The sequence below is a fragment of the Lynx canadensis genome, chromosome A3, assembly GCF_007474595.2.
Source record: "Lynx canadensis isolate LIC74 chromosome A3, mLynCan4.pri.v2, whole genome shotgun sequence".
NCBI lineage: Eukaryota > Metazoa > Chordata > Mammalia > Carnivora > Felidae > Lynx > Lynx canadensis.
The window spans coordinates 452826-473056 of NC_044305.1; the positions used below are offsets into that span (position 1 = coordinate 452826).

The following is a 20231-nucleotide window of genomic DNA, read 5'->3' on the forward strand; positions in this document are numbered from 1 at the left end:
GGGGCCCGCGTCTCCTTGGCGGGCTTCCCGGGACCAGTTATATCTTTAACGCACGACTGCCCACCTACCCGCCACACCTTATGTAACACCAGTGGCTGGCGTGGCGAGGCCCTCTCTAGTGTTCAGGGTCCAAGTCCCACCCTGGGGCGGCCAGCTTGAGGGCCGGCTGCAACCCCCGCTGAGACCAAATGAGCTTTGGGGACCGCCACTCCTGGGGTTTGCCTCACCTTCACCACACCGTCTTCTGAAACTGACCAGCCAAGCACAGCTTCAGGTGACAGTGCCCAGGCACCCAGGCAGGAGGGTCCTTCTAGACAATCCCCGACAACCTTCCCGGGTCTTCAAGAAGAGCAGACCGCGAGGAAACGGCTCTATTCAATCCTTCCTGTGCTGGGTATTTATTAAGGATCTTGCGAAGGCCAAGAGGCCATGGGGGCCAGGACCCCCAGGGACCTCACAGGCCTAGAAGCCTTGGGATCTGGACTTTGCGCTGCCAGCTGTGGGGGGGGGGGGGACAGGGAATAGGCGTTTGGCACTACTTTGGAAGGAGGACCGTCCTATACTTGGTTGTTCAAGGCAGATGGGGGTTGGAGATGCCACCTCTCTGGGGTGAAACTGGGGAAGCAGGGAGCCCCCATGCCCTGCCTCTGTTCCTCTTTCTTATGCTAATAGCGACAGCCAGAGGGCTCCGGGTGCTCAGGGGCCCCCATCTCGCTGGATAGTCTCGTACACATTGTCTGGGAGGCCATCCATCCATGCCTAGGCCCCTGAGTGGGAGGGTCTCGTAGGCGCTGGTCACTTCCCAGAGCCGGAATTTCCTCCTCTGCCCTTGGGGTCCAGCTGATCTGTGGCAGGTCCTAGGTCCCTCTTTTTAGGCTTCTTAACCCTGGAGTAACAGGATGTCCACCTGGAGAGAGGAAGCCCACTCAGGGAAGGGTCAACATCACCAAGCACTCCCCACCCACCCCTACCCGTCCACTCTACTTTACACTGATACAGCTGGGGTCCACCTCGGCCTTCCACTGCCTGAGGCTTTGGGGCCTGTTGATCTGTTCCCTCGAGCTTCTGGATACAGGCATACTCAGCCACCCCGGGTCGCGGCCTCAGCCAGGGCCTGTGGCAGGGCTGCTGGTCAGCCGTTCCCCTGCCCACAACCACAGGGCGGGCACCAGCGCCACATTGGAATAGGTGGCCTCGGGGCAGATGGAGGGCAAGGTGGCAGCAGGGCGTCGCCCGGGGCAGTTCTCGTGTGAGAAGGCTGTCAGAGTTCTGCTGGTGCCTCTGGGCACTTCCAGCCATCGCGGGTGCAGGATATCCACGCTGGCAGGTCGAGGGCTAGGGTTGGGGTCAAGACTGAGGTCACTTGGGGATGGGGAAGCTGTTTGGGTAGCCTGGGAGCAGCCTAAGGATGCAAGCCCCACCCCCCCGCAGCCCCGTCCGCCTCTCCCGGCTTGGCTCACCCCTGCAGCTTTTTGGGCCCCGGTGCAGCTCATGCAGTCTGGGTGTCCCGACTTGCTGAGGGAGCAGAGGCGGTGTTGTCTCAGCAGTGACTGGGGACAAGGAAGGCCGGTGGGTCCTGTGTTGGCCCCACCCTGGCCCCGGGGACAACCCGGCACTCACCACTTCCACTGGCATCACACAGCCCTGGGGCCCGGCCCGCGACCTCTGCACCCGCTTCCTAGGGGCAAGGGGCCTCATCGGCCAGGGAGGCAGAGACGGGGACTGAGGTGCCAGCCTCTGGCCCAGGGTCTAGTAGGGAGGCTCGTGCAGAGCCAGACCCGCCTGGAGCCCTACCCCACACCAAGCCCGGGCCAGGGATGAACATACCTGTGGCAGGCTGTGCACAGTGTCCACAGCCAGAGGAACAAGGCAAGGCACCCTAGGACCCAGAGGACAGGAGGGGCCGAGGGCACCTGTGGCCCCATCCTGTGAAGCCACAGCTAGGCCTGGGGCAAGAAGACAGGGATGCTGGGGGCTGACTGACGGACCGGGCACATACCTGGGAGCCCTACCTACTTTTGCACCTCAAGCTGCTGGGCAGTCCCCTCCCCCTTGGGTGCTCTGACTCAGCACACAGGAAACCCCAAGACTCCACAGCCCCTCCTTCCTGCAGAAGCATGGAGGACGAAGCCCCAGCAGCCACCTTCCTAACTCTGGCTGGGGGGCCCTGGTGACATGCGAGGAGGTGTGCTCTGCTCGGCCTCACGAGTACCTAAGTCGGTGTGGATGACCCAAGTGGTAGCTGAACATGGCCAGTGAGGAGGGGCAGGGGAGCTGCGACCAAGCCAAGGGCCTGCTCTGCTCACCGTCGTCTAAGCCTGGGACCCGGGGAGGCCCTGAGGTCACGCCTTTGGCCCTCCAAGGCACAGGCCACAGACGCAGGTGATGCCCCCCTAGCCATCTACTGCAGAGCTTGGCCCCCTGAAAGGCTGGAAAGGCAGGGGAGGGGTCAGCAGGCAGGGGGAAGTTGCTTTGGCCCTGACCACCCCCACCCCCATTTCTCCCTTGGCCCTCTCTCTCCCTTCCGACCGTCCCGGTCATCGATCTGTCTGCTTTCCTGGGATCCTAGAAGCTGCTGGGGTGCAGGTCTATCCCGCAGTCAGCACAACCCTTTGTAGCACAGAGACAGGGCGTGGGGGGGTCTCTGGAGATGGGGACCAGTCTGCCCAGACCCAGGGAGTGGGCTCACCTCGCAAGAGGGTCCAGGCTGGCTAACCTGGCCCCAGTGCCCCAATCTGGTAGGGCCTAGTCCTCCCAGACCCCAGCCCTCAGCTGCCCCCAGGAGGCCACCGAGGGGTCTGGGGTCCCGGTCGGGCTAGAGGCCGGGAACAGGCACTTACCAAGGCCCTGCGCACGGTTAGCTCCTCCTCGGCCCCGGCTGGAGCAGGCCCAGTGGCTTGGGCACCTTCAGAGGTGCCCTTGTGCAGACCTCAGCGGAGCTCCCCACCCCACTTCCTGCCAGCGCATCTCCCCACATCTCCCCACATCTTGACACGCAGCCGCTCAACCCTCTGCCGCCGCTGCTCCTGCCGTAGCCCCCGTGTGGGATCTAGACACTACTTGGTGGGTGTGTGCAGCAAGCCAGCACCTGCCCCAGCAGCCTAACTCACGTGGTCCCCACCCACGAGGAGGTGGGCCTGCGCTGGTGAGGGGACAGGCACAGCACGGGAACTGGGCGGTCTCGTGGCCACCAAGCCCTGGGCTGAACGCCGCCTCTCAGACTTCCAACCCACCCGCCAGAGCCTTCTGCTTCATTAGCGTGCCTCCCAAGGGCCCCTCACCAGCCGCAACCTTCTCCTGGATGCTGTGGCCTCAAGCCCCACACATTAGTGGGCGTCGGGCAACGGGGGGGCACTCTGACCCCCCTCAGACCAGCTGGCAGAACCCCATCCCAGAGAACGAAGAGAATGCCAGCCCTCCGGGCCCTCTGCCTCTGGACAGGGGGCAACAGCCTCACTCAGGACCCCCTAGCCCGGACCCACGGCCCTGTGCAGAGACCCCTTTATCCCCAAAAACCTCACAAGCCCGAAAGACACCACAACACAACACTTTAATGTCCTTGCTAAAGAGACTCCCGAAGACACTGGCAGGTGGGCCCAACGGGCAGGCAAGTGTCCGGAAGTGAGCCCTGCAGGGCCGTCTCCATTCAGCAGCGTCCACGTGCCCTAGGCCAGCGAGAAGGCTGACTGTGGGGGCCGGCCTGGCAGCAGGCCGGCCCCTCCTCCCAGCGGCATCCGGCTGTTGGGTGACGGCTGGTCTTCCAGAAGGCAGCCAGGAGCTGGGGTCCCTGAGCTCTGTCCGCTGTGTGTGCCCGGGGTTTCTAGAACTCCGTCATCTTCTTGTGGGTGTCTGCTTTCCTCTGCTCGAGCTGCAGGCCTGCCTCCTGGGCCTGGAGCTGCCCCAGCTCCCGCTGGGCTCCCGCCAGCCTCTCCTGCAGCTGGGCTGCCGTCACACTGTGCCTAGAGAGGAGCCTGCCATTCAGGATGGGCTGCTGGGCCACGGCCACCGAGCCCCCACAGCACCGTGGCCACTGCCCGTCCTCCTCCCGTCATCCAGACCCTCCTCAGACAGCCACCACCCTCGGGTCAGAGCAGGCTCCTGCGTGTGAGCCATGGGCCAAAGGCATCTCCACCCTGAGGCGGCCCTCTGCCCTGACTCTGGCCCCCACGTACCGGCCGGTGTTTCGGGCAAGGGCCTTCTGGATGCCCCGGATGTCCCGCTGGGCTTGCTCGATCTTCTTCTCAGTCTGGAAGAGCCGCAGGCTCAGGGCCCGCTTGGCACTCTTGCTGGCGTGGTATGTTTCCTTACTGCCCCTCCTCCCCGGGGAGGCCACCCCCGCCTCCAGGGTCGCAGGGGCCCGGCTCTGTAGCTTCTCGTTCAGAAAGTCAAACACGCTACGAGGCGGAGGGCGTCCACCCCCTCTCCGCGGGCATTTCGGGGGCCTCTGGATGCCAGCCTTGCTGCCCTTCGTCCTCTTGTGCAGAATCTCTGCGCACTGGTCCAGCGACTTCCCCCGAGGCAGCACCACGGCATGGATGGGCTCTACCCGGCCCTCTGCATGTCGGCCCAACCTGGGGCACACAGGGCTAGCGCTACTGCTGCGGGACCCCTGAGCTGCGCTGTGACACCCGCCGCCCCAGTGCAGCACATACTCACCCTTGCCAAACTCGTAGCCCATCTTGGCAAGGAGTCTGGAGCCAATGCCCCGTGTGTGCACCTCCCAGCCGGCGAAGGCAGAGCTGCAGGTCCCGTGGTCGGCAGCACTGGGTTCCACCACTGCGGGAAACAGGGCGACGGCTGGGCCCCACTGCCCACGGAGCACCTGGGCTGCAGCCGGCGTCAGCCCCCGAGCTCAGCTCTGGGTCGGGGCCGTGATCCCCTGCACCTCGGGCTCTCCGCTGGCCGCCCAGACCTGTCGTTGGCCCGTGAATCTGAGGCAGGAGGCACGGCAGACTCCGGCCCCATCTGCTCCAGCCCTCCCCCCACAGGTCACATGGCAGCTCCTCGGCACACGGGCCCTCCCCTGACCCACCTTCTGGAGCAGGGAGCTCCCCTCGTCCCCTCGTAAAAAGTCATCGCCTACTTCACGGCTCAGTCCTCCCCTCCGCTACCGTGGACACGGGCTTTCCGAACCCACCAACTCACAGAACAGATCCCGCTGGAACGCCTCCCCCCTACATCCTGGCTGACCCCTGGGGAGGGCGGGATGGCCCCGCCGGGTGCCCTTCTGAAACTCTCCTGCCCGCCGGCTGCCTGGACACGCGGACACCCGGCCCGTGTGGGGACCCTAGTGGAAGGAGCCACTCCTTCCCGCACCCCCACGCCCCACGTGCCCGGCAGCCACAGCTTTGGTTTGCAGAGTGTGGACCTGTAGTGGTCACGTGTGCTCCTCGAAGACAAGACCCCGCACGTGGTCACATTTCCCCCCACCTCCCAGGGTGGGTCTCCATGCCTCCGCAGCACGACTGCACGCAGCCCCCTGAACACAGCCCGCCTCATTGCGGTCATACTCTCCAGCCCCCTGGCGAGATGCTCACAGTGCCCGCCAGCCGGAAGCCTCTCGGGCTGCTGCCGCCACTGCCTCCCCATGCCCCACCTTCCTGGCTTCGGGGACGGCCGCCGTACCTCTGGCATAGCTGGGGTCGTCCGCATCGCCGCTGTCTGAGTCCGAGGACCCTGTGGGATCTGTGCGCAGTGGGGGCAGGATGCTGTCCCCCTCCACCACGGCCTCCTTCAGCAGCAGTGAGTCAAATTTGACTGTGTAGTAGCCGCTATCCACATCTGGAGGCAGGGGATGAAGACAGGCCAGATCAGTGGCCTCAACAGGTGGTAGGAACCACCCTGGAAGTCGGAAGGAAGGTGGGGCCAAGGTCAAAGGTGGTCTTGCTCCTCTGGGCACGGAACAGGGTCCTGACGCCCAACCAAAGGAGTGGTCCCTACAGGAATTATCACACGTGAAGCACGGACAGGGCCTTCCCGGAAGGGCAGCCTCACCAGTTATCCGGGCTGGGTACCAAAGGCCATCCTGCTGCTTGGCCAGACACGCAGAGCCAGTCTGTAGAGAGCTCAGGTCCGGGTCCTGGAAGGGGCGCAGCTCATCGACAGAGACCACCTGCCCATGGGAGAACCTGCCAAGGGAACCACAGGGGGCAGGGGCTCAGACAGGGCACAGCAGGGGCGAGTGAACCCAGGGCCACGTCCACGGTCCGGGCCGCAGCCTGAAGGGCGGGAGAGACGGGGGACAAACAGACACACGTATCCATGCACACGCACACACACAGGCACGCACACACGTACCCCTGCACGTAAGTACAGACACGTTATGTGCGTGTACACACGCACGCACACTCTCGGTCTCGGTGTGGGCCTGGCCGCTCTGAGGACAAGATGTCTCCGTTACGCTCCAGCTCTCTGGGCTACAGTAACTACGTGGCGGGCAGACAGCGGTGTGAACCCCACCAGACAGGAGGCCCCCGGCACGAGCAGATGATCAAGGCAGGTGTGTTTGTGCGTGTGAGCTCACAGGACGGAGTCCTTCCCAAACCCCGTAGGAGAACCCACTTGCAACAGTGATGTCCTGACCTTTAGTTATCAGTTAACAGTGAGATTAAAACCAAAACCGAGAGAGGGAGGGGAGGGGAAGAGAGGAGGAGGAGGAGGAGAGAGGAAGAACCGTGGGGACAAAGGACTACAAGCTTCAACTCTGCCAAATAAAGGCATGAAAGACAACCACACATCCACTCTACTGTGCCGGCATTTCAAAGAGGAAACAGTTGTAACCCTACAAAAGCAATCAAGGACTGGCATTTACTCGGTGACACGTGGCAGTCCTTCCGGGCAGGAATCGGCAGTGACAGAGGGAACGGCAAGGAAGGGGTGGGCAAAGATGGCCGCAGACACCTCCCTGCGGGATTCCAGGCAGCTCCTTCTCATCCTGGACCGTCCTCAGGCCCTCAGGACACTGCCAATGACCGAGTGCAGTTGCAAGGCCGGGCCCCAAACGTACTGCAGAAGTGACTCCGCTTGAACACCCTTCCTCAACTGAGAAGGACGCAGTGTGTTAACAAACCCCACTGAATCCAACTAAATACCCACTTCAACACACACGCACACACACACACCCATGGACACCACCAATTACACTTTTCCGCAGGACTCTCCAGTGATAACAGAAGCCTGAAAATTCGGTACACTCCTTAACCTGGGAAAGTGGTTCTAGGAAATGATTCTAGAAAAATAATAATGAAAGTATGCAACGATGTGCCCCAAAAGATGTTAACCAAATACAAAAGACTTGGAAATAACCTACATTTTTTTTTTTTTAAGTTTTTATTTTAGAGATAGAGAGCATGCCAGCGGGGGAGAGGGGCAGAGGGAGAGAATCCTAAGCAGGTCCAACACGGAGCCCACGACCCTGAGATCATGACCCGGGGCAAAACCAAGAGTCAGATGTTCGACCGACTGAGCCACCCAGGTGCCCTGGAAATGACCTAAATTTCTAACCCCAGGGAGTAGTGACTGGCATATCCACAAATGTGAATTTAAAACTAAGAGAAGAATGGTCAAGCTGATGGATGGAATGGAAAAGAGCACCGTGCACACAGCTTTCTGTGTGACGGGCAAAGAGCCACACACAAGGCATCAAAGGAGGGATGGCTGGTTTCATAAGGAAAAGATTAGAAATTGGCTTCCCACATAAAAAACCCAACTCAATCTCCTACATCACAACATTCACAGGAATACATTCCAGAATACCTAACACTTGAACCTGAAAACAAGCATGTAGAACATAAGGAAGGTTCTGGTTCCAGCCGTGGCCAAGTATAGAAAAACAAGGCTAAACCTCAGCGACATTGTCAAAACTCACAGCTTCAGAGCTCTGGAAATGAAACGAAACGGATGACACACGGATAAGTTGTCATAGTTGAGGAAACACCCACTTTGGGGCGGAAAGGGAGCAGGGAGCGCCTGTGCCTTCGCCATGGGGGCTGCCTCTTGCTTGCCCCTGGGGCGGAAGCGCGACAGGGGCAGAGACCCAGGGCCCGGAACACCAGTAGAGAACACCGATGGCTCGTGCTGGGAGCCCGGGTGGAGCGGGCACTGGTGTGTCACAGGGAGGTATTTACCAGGGATGTAGAGACCCTGAACACGAAAGAACCACAGAAGGGCTCCACCCGCGAGCATCCCCGATTCTCTCGGAAACGATGTGCGCGTATCAGGGGCTCCAAGAGACGCCACGGCTAAGTGGAAACAGAGAGAGACTGGGGGCTGGCTGAACTATGGATGTGCCCCCCGCCCCAGCCCACATAAGTTGACTGACTGATGGGGAGAAGCCTCCTTGGCAAGAGTGCTGGAGAATAACTTCTGCCCAAATCACTGGCTGGCCACTAAGCTGTGCAGACACAGCAGTGACTCCCAAAGAGCCAGGCTAAAAAGGAAACACATATTAAGAGATCTGAATAGCGGTATCAGAGGCTGCACCCTATGAGGGGCAGACTCTGTAACGCGGGCCCAGAAAACATACTAAAATGAAACAAAATACTGAGGAAGATGATTCAGAGTCCAGAGTTGCTACAACGTATTACCTGAAACGAACAGTTTTCAATAAAACTTGCGAGACACGCAAACAAACAGCAAGGTGTGACCCACAGTTAGGAACAAAAGCAGGTTTAAGAGAACCCGAGTGGGCCTAAGTGCTGAATGCGGCAAAGACCTCAACACAGATAGCGTATGTTCCAAGAACTAACTAGAAACGTATGAAGGTGATTCAGGAAACTGATTCTTGAAACGTAAACGCAAAGTGTGTAAAAGGGAGGAAGGAGAATCTGCAGAGCTGGGAAGTCAACTGCCGAAATGAAACCCTCATCGGACCAGACACCCCTGGCTTCCGGTCTGCACGTCAGGAGCTGGGGAGTTGCCCCTTTGCTCCAACCAAAGGTGAAAGGCCGAACAAACCAAAATTCAAGAACTCTTCTTAGATCCGCAAGAGAGGTGAGGTCACGCAGCAAACTGCTATGCCAAACTGGAGGCCAAAAGGTGAATGTGGAGAATCACCACTCAGCAGACCAGTGACCCGCCAGCAGTCACCACGGCAGGACCCGGAAGTAGAAAGACAACCTTCACTGTGGCTGGGTGTGGACAAGTCTGAGTTGAAGCCTCCAGAGTTTGTGGCTTTTACTCGGGTGAAGACTGGAGAAAACTCGTCTTGTGCCCCAGCAGAGGGAGGGGAAGGGGGCATATTCTGAAAACCTCAGAGCACTGGCTCTTCCAAACAAGGCCCATCCTCAAGGGAGACTGGCGAACCAGAGCCTAACTGCACAGGAGGTCAGGGAAACGCCCAAATCCAGCCCAGTCTGGCCACCCTGCCCCACCTGACGGGGGTGGGGGGTGAGGGTCATGATCCAGAGGCACCGGGATCTGGTTGGAGGACCGCGGACTGCTTCCCTCCCTCACATCTCACCACATTACTAAAACCCCGTTAGAGCTATGGTTCCTTAAACCCAAAGACAAAGAAAAAATCCTGAAAACAGCAAAAGAGAAGGCACTCCTCAGGTACAAGGGATCTTTAGGAAGGCTAACTGCCAATTTCTCATCAGAAGCAATGGAGGCCAAGAGGCAGCGGGAGGACAGATTTAAAGTCCTGAAAGAAAAAAACAACCACCTGTCAACCAAAATTCTATCTCTGGCAAAACTATCCTTCAAAAGAGAAATTAAGACATTCCCATATAAACAAAAGCTAAGGGAGTCTGCTGCTAACAGACCTGCCCCACAAGGGGTGCCCGTGTGGGTCCTTCAGACCAAAGCAAAAGGACACGAGACGGTAACTCAAGCCATGCGAACGCTGACACAGGCCACTACGTGGGTAAACGTACAAGCCGATGTTGCTGAGGAAAACAGTAACGGAGGCAGTGAGAAGCAAACGCAGAAAGAAGGCCTACAGCAAACACAGAAGGAGGTGACGGGCTGACTCAACCAGAGGGATGTGTGACTCTTGATCTCAGGGTTGGGAGTTTGAGCCCCACGTTGGGTGTAGAGATTGGTTAAAAATAAAATCTCTAAAAACAAAAAGAGAAGAAAACAAAGAACAAAATGACCGAGATGTCTTTCCCCATCAGTAACCACTTTACTTATTTTTAATTTCTAAAATAACTTTTTGTAATTTTTTAAATGCTTATTTACTTATATTTTTTAAAAATTTTTAATGTTTTTATTTATTTTTGAAGGCGAGAGAGAGACAGAGCATGAGTGGGGATGGGGCAGAGAGAGAGGGAGACACAGAATCTGAAGCAGGCTCCAAGCTCTGAGCTGTCAACACAGAGCCCGATGCGGGGCTCGAACCCATGAACCACGCGAGATCATGACCTGAACCGAAATCCAGAGTCAACTGTTCAACCAACAGAGCTACCCAGCCACCCATCAGTAACCGCTTTATTTTTTTTTTTAATTTTTTTTTTTTAACGTTTATTTATGTTTGGGACAGAGAGAGACAGAGCATGAACGGGGGAGGGGCAGAGAGAGAGGGAGACACAGAATCGGAAGCAGGCTCCAGGCTCTGAGCCATCAGCCCAGAGCCCGACGCGGGGCTCGAACTCACGAACCGCGAGATCGTGACCTGAGCTGAAGTCGGACGCTTAACCGACTGAGCCACCCAGGCGCCCCTAACCACTTTATTTTATTTTTTTTTTTCAACGTTTATTTATTTTTGGGACAGAGAGAGGCAGAGCATGAACGGGGGAGGGGCAGAGAGAGAGGGAGACACAGAATCGGAAACAGGCTCCAGGCTCTGAGCCATCAGCCCAGAGCCCGACGCGGGGCTCGAACTCACGGACCGCGAGATCGTGACCTGGCTGAAGTCGGACGCTTAACCGACTGCGCCACCCAGGCGCCCCACCCCTAACCACTTTAAATGTAAGTGAGGTAAACTCTAATTCAAAGGCAAAACTGGAAAAATGGGTAAAAAGAATCATCAAATTCTATGCTATCTGTAAGAGACTTATTTTGGGTCCAACGATGACAATATGTTGAAAGTTACTAATGTAGATTTTTCATAAAAAGTGGTGTAACGTGAACTTTTGAAAAGTGGAGGAATATCTGTATAGAAAACCCTAAATAGGGGATGAGCCTGCGTGGCTCAGTTGGTTAAGCATCTGACTCTTGATTTCAGCTCAGGTCATGATGTCACAATTTGTGAGTTCAAGCCCTGAGCTGGGCTGTGTGCTGATGGCGTGGAGTCTGCTTGGGACTCTCTTTCTCCCTCCTCTCTGCCCCTCCCTCCCTCCCTCTCAAAAACAAATATATAAACTTAAAAAAAAAAACAAAACTTTAAATTAAAGAGGAAAATCCTAAGTAATCCATAGAAAGTCCTATTAGGGCTAATAAATGAATTCAGCAATATCACAAGATCAACATACAAAAATCAGTTGTATTTTAATATACTAGCAATGAGCAATCTAAAAACGAAATCTGGGGCGCCTGGGTAGCTTAGTCGGTTAAGCAGCCGACTCTCAATTTTGGTTCAGGTCCTGATCTCACAGTCATGAGATCAAGCCCTGCACTGGGTTCTGTGCTGAGTGTGGAGCCTGCTTAAGATTCTCTCTCTCTCTCTCTCTCTCTCGCTCTCGCTCTCGCTCTCTCGCTCTCTCTCTGTCTCTCTGCTCCTCCCCAACTCGTGAGTGCTCTTTCACACACACACAAAAATAATAAAAATGAAATTAATAGCGGTACCTGCTGGGCTCAATCAGAAGAGCATGTGACTCTGGATCTCGGGGTCATGAGTTTTAGCCCCACGTTGGGTGTAGACGTTACTTAAATAAGTAAAACTTAAAAAAATTTTTTTTAATTAAAAAAAAAATGGAAGTTTCATTTATAATGTCATCAAAATGAACAAAGTACTTTGAAATAAATTTGACCAAAATCTGAAAACTATACAACACTGTTGAAATAAAAGAACACTTAAATAAATAGAAAGACATCCCATGTTCATGGTCAGAAGACTTAAAACTGTCAGGATGGCAACAGTCCCCAAACTGATCCGCGGTTTCCATACATCCCTATGAAAATCCCAATGGTCTTTTATGCAGAAACAGACAAGCTGATTTTAAAATTGATATGGGGGCGCCTGGGTGGCTCAGTAGGTTAAGCATTTGACTTTTGATCTCAGCTCAGGGACTTGATCTCAAGGTCAAGTTCAAGCCCTGTGTCGGGCTCTGTGCTGGATGCGAGTGAAGCCTTAGAGGCGCTTGGGTGGTTCAGTCGGTTGAACGTCTGACTCTGGATTTTGGCACAGGTCACGATCCTGGGGTCTGGGGACGGAACATGCACTGAGCATGGAGCCTGCGTAAGATTCTCTCTCTCTCTCTCTCTCTCTCTCTCCCTCTGCTCCTCCCCTGCTTGCACACACACACACACACGCATGTTCTTTCACAAATAAAGTTAAAAATAAACAAATAAATACCAAAATTCACATGTAATTGCAAAGGATCTTCGATACCCAAAAGAATCCCGAAAAACAGAGCAAATGTTGGAGAACTACCACTTCCTGATTTCAAAGCTCAATCACAACAAGGCAGCGCTGTCCTAAACACAGACGTACAGACAGATGAAACAGGAGACAGAGCTCAGAAGTAACCCCTCACGTGCATAATCGATGGATTTTCAACAAGCGGGTCACGACCACTCAATGGGGAAAGACCAGTCTTTTCCACAAATAGCGCTGGAAAAGCGACATCCACATACAAAAAAATGAAATTGGACCCTTACCTTACACTATTAGAGCATGTGATTTATAAAGGAAATAAAGTCAGATCACTATTAAGCTTTTCAACAATACCTCATGTAACAAGAAAACAGAGTAACATATTTAAGACACTCAAAGGAAGTTGTGCAAGCTGAGCATTTCATATCCAACGAAACTCATCTTCAAGACTAAAAGACACAGGGGTGCCTGGGTGGCTCAGTCAGTTAAGCGTCTGACTTCGGCTCAGGTCATGATCTCACAGTTTTGTGAGTTCGAGCCCCGGGTCAGGTCTGTGCTGACAGCTCAGAGCCTGGAGCCTGCTTCAGGTTCTATGTCTCCCTCTCTCTCTGCTCCTCCCCAGATCATGCTCTGTCTCTGTCTCCTTCAAAAATAAATAAAAACATTAAAAAAAAAAAAGACTAAAAGACACAAACAAAAATTTATCAGCGTGCCAGATCTCTGGGAATGTTATTCCCGTGAGCCCATCCTGAGGAATCTAATAGAAAATGAGCCTCAGACAACCAAACTGACTAGAAAGACACCAACATGTGGGATGCTGGTGAGCATGAAACACGCAATTCTTTCTAGAACTACGGCTGAGTGTAAGAGGAAGATGATGGCACGGGACACTGTGTGGTCGGACACGGTAGGACCACACGAGGTAGTCGTCAGTCATCCTACCAAAGAGAGGCTGTTGTGACTCTCAGTGTCACGTGTGTAAGACAAGATGAAACCAAGAAGTCCGGATGGGACATCTAGGGTCCGCCATGCCCTTGAGAACCAGAGAAGGAAATAAAGATGTGGTCCAGAAAAGATCAAGTAAAAATGCCACAGTCCTGATCTGAATTGGAAAGAGGAGTATGAATTCACAAGGTATTCTGTCCTTAAAAAATAGGTGCATGGCGTGTGCACACACACGCTTATACACGCAGACGCACACGTTCACCTAGACTTCTTAGCTCTGTGTACTGAAAAGACCCAGGACAATGACTGCCCAGTAACAACGAGTATCCCAGTGCTTGCACTGTCTTGCAAAACCATCTCCCATTAAAGGAAACCAGGGCTGGGCACCGGGGTGGCTCAGTCGGTTAAGCATCCGACTTCAGCTCAGGTCATGATCTCATGGTTCATGAGTTTCAGCCCCATGTCGGGTGAGCTCGAGCCCCACTTTGGGTGAACACAAGCCCTGCTTCGTGTAAAACATGAGCCCCGGGTGAGCCCCACTTCTCTCTCTGCCCCTCGATCACTTGCGCCCTCTCTCTCTCTCAAAAAAAAAAAAAAAAAAGAAAAGAAAAAGAAAAGAAAAGAAGAGAAAAGGAAAAGAAAAAAACAAAGCCAGGGCTTCTTGGAGATGTCATTGATTCCAGATGGGACAGCTTGAATCTCAATAAGGATCAGAATCTCAAGAGATTGAAATCTGTCAAATATATTGAAATCCATGAGTCCATAAAGACACTGGAAATATTTTAAAAGCATCTTTTTAAGTTTATTTATTCTGAGAGAGACAGAGACAGTGCAAGTGGGGCAGGGGCAGAGAGAAAGGAGACAGAGAATCCCAAGCAGGCTCTGGGCTGCCAGTGTAGAACCTGATGTGGGGCTTGAAACCCACAAAACTGTGAGATCATGACCTGAGCTGAAACCAAGTCAGATGCTCAACCAACTGAGCCGCCCAGACGCCCCTGGAAATATTTTTTTTTAAACCTAATTTATTACTTTCTCACCATGAAAGAAAACCAACTCGTTATCTTGGAAACTATGTAAAGAAAACAGGAACAGAATAGAGAACCCAGAAATGGACCTACAAACATATGGCCAACTAATCTTTGGCAAAGCAGGAAAGAATATCCAATGGAATAAAGACAGTCTCTTCCGCAACTGGTGCTGGGAAAACTGGACAGTGACATGAAGAATGAACCTGGGCCACTTTCTTACACCAGACACAAACATAAACTCAAAATGGATGAAAGACCCAAACGTAAGACAGAAAGCCATCAAAATCCTCGAGGAGAAAGCAGGAAAAAAACCTCTTTGACTTCGGCCGCAGCAACTTCTTACTCAACACGTCTCCGGAGGCAAGGGAAACAAAAGCAAAAATGAACTACTGGGACCTCATCAAGATAAAAAGCTTCTGCACAGGGAAGGAAACAATCAGCAAAACTAAATGGCAACCGACAGAATGGGAGAAGATATTTGCAAACGACATATCAGATAAAGGGCTGGTATCCAAAATCCATAAAGAACTCATCAAACCCAACACCCAGAAAACAAATAATCCATTGGAGAAATGGGCAAAGACATGAACAGACACTTCTCCAAAGAAGACATTCAGGTGGCCAACAGACACACGAAAAGATGCTCAACGTCATTCATGACCAGGGAAATACACATCAAAACCGCAATGAGATACCACCTCACCCCTGTCAGAATGACTAACGTTAACAACTCAGGCAACAACAGATGTTGGTGAGGATGCAGAGAGAGAGAGGATCTCTTTTGCATTGTCGGTGGCAATGCAAGCTCGTGCAGCCACTCTGGAAAACAGGATGGAGGGTCCTCAAAAAACTAAACAGAACTACCCTATGACCCAGCAATGACACTACTAGGAATTTATCCAAAGGATACAGGATGCTGATTCGAAGGGGCACATGCACCCCAATGTTTACAGCAGCACTATTGACAATAGCCAAAGTAGGGAAAGAGCCCAAATGTCCACAGACTGGTGAACGGATAAAGACAATGTGGTATACGTATATATACCCAATGGAACATTACTCAGCGATGAAAAAGAATGAAATCTTGCCACTTGCAACAACGTGGATGGAACTACAACATATTGTGCTAAGCAATATAAATCAGAGAAGACCAATATCATACAATTTCACTTATAGGTGAAATTTAAGACACACAACACATAAACATAGGGAAGGGAAGGAAAAATAAGATAAAAACAGCAGGAAGCAAGCCATAAGAGACTCTTAAATACAGAGAACAAACTGAGGGTTGCTGGCTGGGAGGTGGTGGGGTGATGGGCTAAAGGGGATGATGGGCATTAAGGAGGAAGGACACTTGTTGGAGATGCCTGGGTGGTTCAATCAGTTAAGCGTCCGACTTCGGCTCAGGTCATGATCTCACGGTTTGTGAGTTAAAGCCTCTTGCTGGGCTCTGTGCTGACAGCTCACAGCCTGGAACCTGCTTCAGATTCTGTGTCTCCCTCTCTCTCTGCCCTTCCCCTGCTTGTGCTCTCTCTTTCTCTCAAAAATAAACATTAAGAAAAATTAAAAAAAAAAAAGAGGACACTTGTTGGGGTGAGCACTGGGTGTTGTACGTAAACGATGAATCACTAAATTCTACTCCTGAAACCATTAATACACTATTATGTTATTAACTTGGTTTCAAATACACTAAAGAAAGAAAGAAAGAAAGAAAGAAAGAAAGAAAGAGAAAGAAAGAAAAAAGAAAGAAAAAAAGAAAGAGAAAGAAAGAAAGAAAGAAAGAAAGAAAGAAATCAAACAGGAAAATCCAGCATTTGTCCTGCATTTCCTATGTGAACTGTTAACACTTGGGTAGCCAAACCACAGACGACGGAAAGCCTCTTTAAAGGTAATAAATGCAAATGGACTGAAAGATGTCTACTTTGCAATCCCCACCACATCAGTGGATTAGGCACTTATCACCAAGGGATCGATCACTGCGAATGTCACCACATGAGGCAGCAAGTAGCTCCTGATGAAAGAACCGTACACGCTGTCTTGCCAAAGGGCGTGAGCCTGCGTATGGTCCCCGGCTGCAGCTGCCCGCTCGCAGAGGGACGTGCTGGACCCCACCAGGGGTGTTCAGCGACGGGGCAAAGGGCCCACTCCCTCAATACACTGTGAGGCCAGGAAAGGCAGGCAGAAAGGTGTGGACAGCCAGATTCAGACACGGCAGCTTAGTGAGCGAGACTACACTAGGGCACTTACGAAACAGCTACACTTGAGTGATGAGCCCTAAGGAACACAGAGAGGTGATTGTAATAAAAGTCTGGAAGAGTGGTGATTTTTGTAGTTGAGAGCAGGCCATGTCTGGTTTGAGGTGCACGGAGGGGCCTCGGGGGTGGTGGCAGTTCTCACTGAGTGGTGATGGCCAGGGGGCTACAGCAATCCCCAGGCTATGAATTTACTTCCCACGTCTGATTTTATTTTGCGGCAAGATGAAAGTTTATACCCACTCTGAACTTACAACGTGTGACGTGCTATCTTACACTCTTTGCACACATTGACGTCTTTCATTCTCCGAACCACTGTGAAAACCAGTTCTCCTTTCCGTTTTACAGAGGAGATCGAAACATAGAGACTAAGTTACAACAAACATTATCGAAAGCTACTCTACCTCACTAGCATCTAGGAAATACAAATCCAATCATGATACCGTTTTCCCAGCTTTCAGCGGGCAGGAATCTGCAAGTCGGATAATGTTCCCACCGGTGGTTATAGAGAAGACTAAAGAAAAGGACTGGGACACCTGGGACCAGAAACTGCATGTACTCTGCACCCCGGCGACGTCACGTCCTGGGGAAATTCTCAGCAGGAACAGAGAAGACACTGAGATGTTCACAGCCAGTTGTTTGTATAAATAAAAACTGGAAAACACCCCGAAGGAAACAGAATAAATAAAATGTAGCATTTCACAAGAAAAAATAGCAGTTACCAGACAGCTCTGTAAACACCAATATAGATGCCCCTCACAAACGTGCCTAGTGAACAAAGCCAATTACAAAATGAACCACACCGCGTGATACACTTGTTTTAAAAACAGCACAAATATGGGGTGCCTGGGGGGCTCAGTGTGTTAAGCCTCTGACTTCGGCTCAGGTCATAAGCTCACGGTTCGTGGGTTTGAGCCCCTCGACGGGCTCTGTGCTGTCAGTGCAGAGCCTGGACCCTGCTTCGGGTTCTGTGTCTCCTTCTCTCTTCCCAAAATAAACGTTAAACACGTGTGTATTAAACATTAAAAGAAAAAAAACAGCACAAATATGCAGCCTTCGCATATACGCTCGCATCTGTGAAGCACACACACCAGAAACACGATGGAGTTGTGAGGATGACAGCCCCCTGGGGTGGGGAGGGGGCAGTAACAGAGTGGGGAGCCAAAGGGTGCTTCAACTCTACCCATTTTATATCACTTTTAAAAACGCAAAGGAAACGCGAGAAAATAGCTGATTGCTCCTAGGTGGAGGCGAGCGCTGTTGCGGGACGCGTTAGGCCTAAAGCTAATGCAGCAGCAGCTTGGGAAGGTACGGCACCTAGGGGCCATCTCAGAGCTGGCCTGTCCCCCGGCGCAGGCTCCCGCGCCACCTCCCCGAGCCCGGCAACCTCGGCCACTGCAGGGCCCACCTCGCAGGGCTGCTGTACGGATGAGTTCACGCACGCGGAAGTCTGGGACCAGGGCCTGGCCCAGAGGAAGCAGCGCCCGGATGCGTCGCCAGGGGCGTGGAGGTGCCCCAGAGGGACTAACGGCAGAGAGGTCAGAGGGCTCACTGCTCTGCTCCTTGACCCACTTGCTCCCCAGCACGTGGGTGCGTCCACTCCACGCACGCTCATCGGGCACACCTACGGTGGACGCGCCCTTCTGTACATAAGCTACGCTTCAGTAAAACTTAGAGAAAAAAAGAAGCAAGGAAAAATGTGCCAGATAACGCTATGGGCCCAGCGGCAGCCTACAAGGAAAGACGCCAACCGAGGACCTAGGAACGGTGTCTCCGTGCTACTGACTAAAAAAGAAAATTACCTGCCAAAGATTTCAGCAGATGTTCCTTCCAAAGACAAAGTAAAAAGGAGCAAAGGCAAAGTTACACACTTAAGAAACAGAAGACGTCGTTCCGACAGCCACGGAAACTTCAACGTAAACAAAACGTGACTGACAATCTTGTTGGGGTACGTCCTTAAACGTTCATAGGTGAAAAAACCAGTAACTTCTAGAATCCGCTTTGAGACAAGCCAGATAAAGCCACACAGCACAGGGAAAAGCGCTGAAGCAGACTGGCAAACGCCAGCTACCCAGGAGGCTGGGTGGCAGAGCCGGGGCGCTGGCGGGGACCTGTGCTGCAGCGGGCTTCGCTCTGAACACAACCAGCGGCAGGTGGGGGGCCGTTCTTTGCAAGGTAAGCCCTGCCACACTTCCCCATCTGCCCACGGAAATCCAGGGGGCACGTAAACAAGGACACGGCTGTGAGAATCCACCGGCCCCCAAAGCCCTCTCTCTGTCGGCACCCTGCGGGCAGAGGACCCAGTGTGACCCTGAGCCTGCCCCTCCTCCCCCACTCCGTGGGCCCCCAGATGCAAAGGCTTTACCTGCAGTTCTCCTGGAAGCGGCACTTGCCCTCCAAGAAGAACGGGCAGGGCTTCAGAGACTTGTGAGTGGGGTAGAGGTAAAGGACCCGCACGCCCGCCGAGCCGTCGTCCGCCTCCTCTGCGCCCACAATCATGGCGTTGTGGTACTCCAGGGTGCCCCAGGAGCTGTAGTAGGGGGCGTTCACCTTCCTTCCACTCCACTCTTCCTCCTCCTCGTCCTCTCCCTCTCCCTCTCCCTCCTCCTGCCCAGGCCTGCTGGGTTCCGGCCTGGCCTCCCCTTCAGGAGCCGTCTCCGGCTCTGCCCTGGGGGCTACAGACCCCTGCGCCCCCTCAGCAACGGCCTCCTGGAAAGCCAGGTACTCGGCATCGCCCCGGGCTGGGTGCTCTCCGTCCAACGTGGCCAGCAGCTTGCTCTTCCTGACGGACACCAGGCTGGCCTCGGTGAGCTCGATCAGCTCCTTCAGGTCCCCCTGCAGCTGGCGCAGGTCGGCCAGCTCCGAGGGATCCAGGCCGGCTCCCAGAGCCAGCTCCACCTGCTGCAGCTGGGCGTCATAGGTCCGCAGGGCGGTCTGCAGGCTCTCCTCGTCCATCCCGGACGGAACGAAGGCAGGGGCGCGTCCTCGGGGCCTCAGAGCTGCAAGGAACACAAGCCGAGGGGTCCCGGACCTGCCGCCCTTATTGCCGGGCTACCCCTGCGGGGCCGACGCCGCGCCCTGCGCCGACAGCTGCACTCCGCAGTCCTCACCGCAGCCTGCTATTCTCCCTCCCGTTTGGGGGACGAGAAAAAGGGCCGCAAGGCCATCAGCTCCGAGTGGAAAAGCCGCTGGCCCCGCGGCCTCGGCTCCCCTCCCTCCGCGCCCGGCGCTCCCCGGCCCCGCCCCCCAGGTCACCCCTCTCCCCCGCCCCCCCCCACCCCCGGCCTCCCCGGCCCCAGCCCGCCTCCGCTCGCCCTGTCACCTCGGGCCCCGGCCCTGTCGCCCCAGATCGCGCCCCCTCGCCCAGGCGGGGCCCCTCCGCCTCCGCCTCCGCGCGGGCTTCCCGGCCGCAGCCATAGAGACCCCGCGGGCCTCACCGGCTAGAGCGGCCAGCGCACCGCTTCCGCTCTCGCAGCCCACCGGCACTTCCTCCCGAAAGCCGCCGCCGCCGCCGGAAGTGCCTGGCGCGGA

At 54.2% G+C, this 20231-nt stretch overlaps 2 protein-coding genes across 3 annotated transcripts; both read right to left on the reverse strand.

Moving 5' to 3' along the window:
* Positions 1–368: 368 nt before the first annotated feature.
* On the reverse strand, positions 369–3447 carry LIME1 (Lck interacting transmembrane adaptor 1). Its single transcript, XM_030309161.1, is given in 13 exon segments — positions 369–713; positions 715–750; positions 752–790; positions 792–818; positions 820–907; positions 985–1043; positions 1045–1116; positions 1119–1335; positions 1457–1506; positions 1509–1550; positions 1621–1678; positions 1828–1946; positions 2841–3447. Coding segments are annotated over 12 exon segments (834 nt in total). The 5' UTR covers positions 1926–1946; positions 2841–3447; the 3' UTR covers positions 369–665.
* Positions 3448–3531: 84 nt separating this feature from the next.
* ZGPAT (zinc finger CCCH-type and G-patch domain containing) lies at positions 3532–20203 on the reverse strand. 2 transcript variants are annotated; one of them, XM_030309160.1, is made up of 7 exons: positions 20138–20203; positions 19066–19699; positions 5995–6128; positions 5626–5781; positions 4655–4776; positions 4173–4570; positions 3532–3959 (listed from the first exon to the last, which is right to left on the reverse strand). In XM_030309160.1, the coding sequence occupies exons 2-7, from the start codon at positions 19653–19655 to the stop codon at positions 3821–3823; spliced, it is 1539 nt and encodes a 512-aa protein (XP_030165020.1). In that variant the 5' UTR covers positions 19656–19699; positions 20138–20203; the 3' UTR covers positions 3532–3820. The 2 variants fall into 2 exon arrangements, with proteins under 2 accessions (XP_030165020.1, XP_030165019.1); XM_030309159.1 differs by lacking the exon at positions 20138–20203 and adding an exon at positions 20023–20101.
* Between the last annotated feature and the right edge of the window lie 28 nt (positions 20204–20231).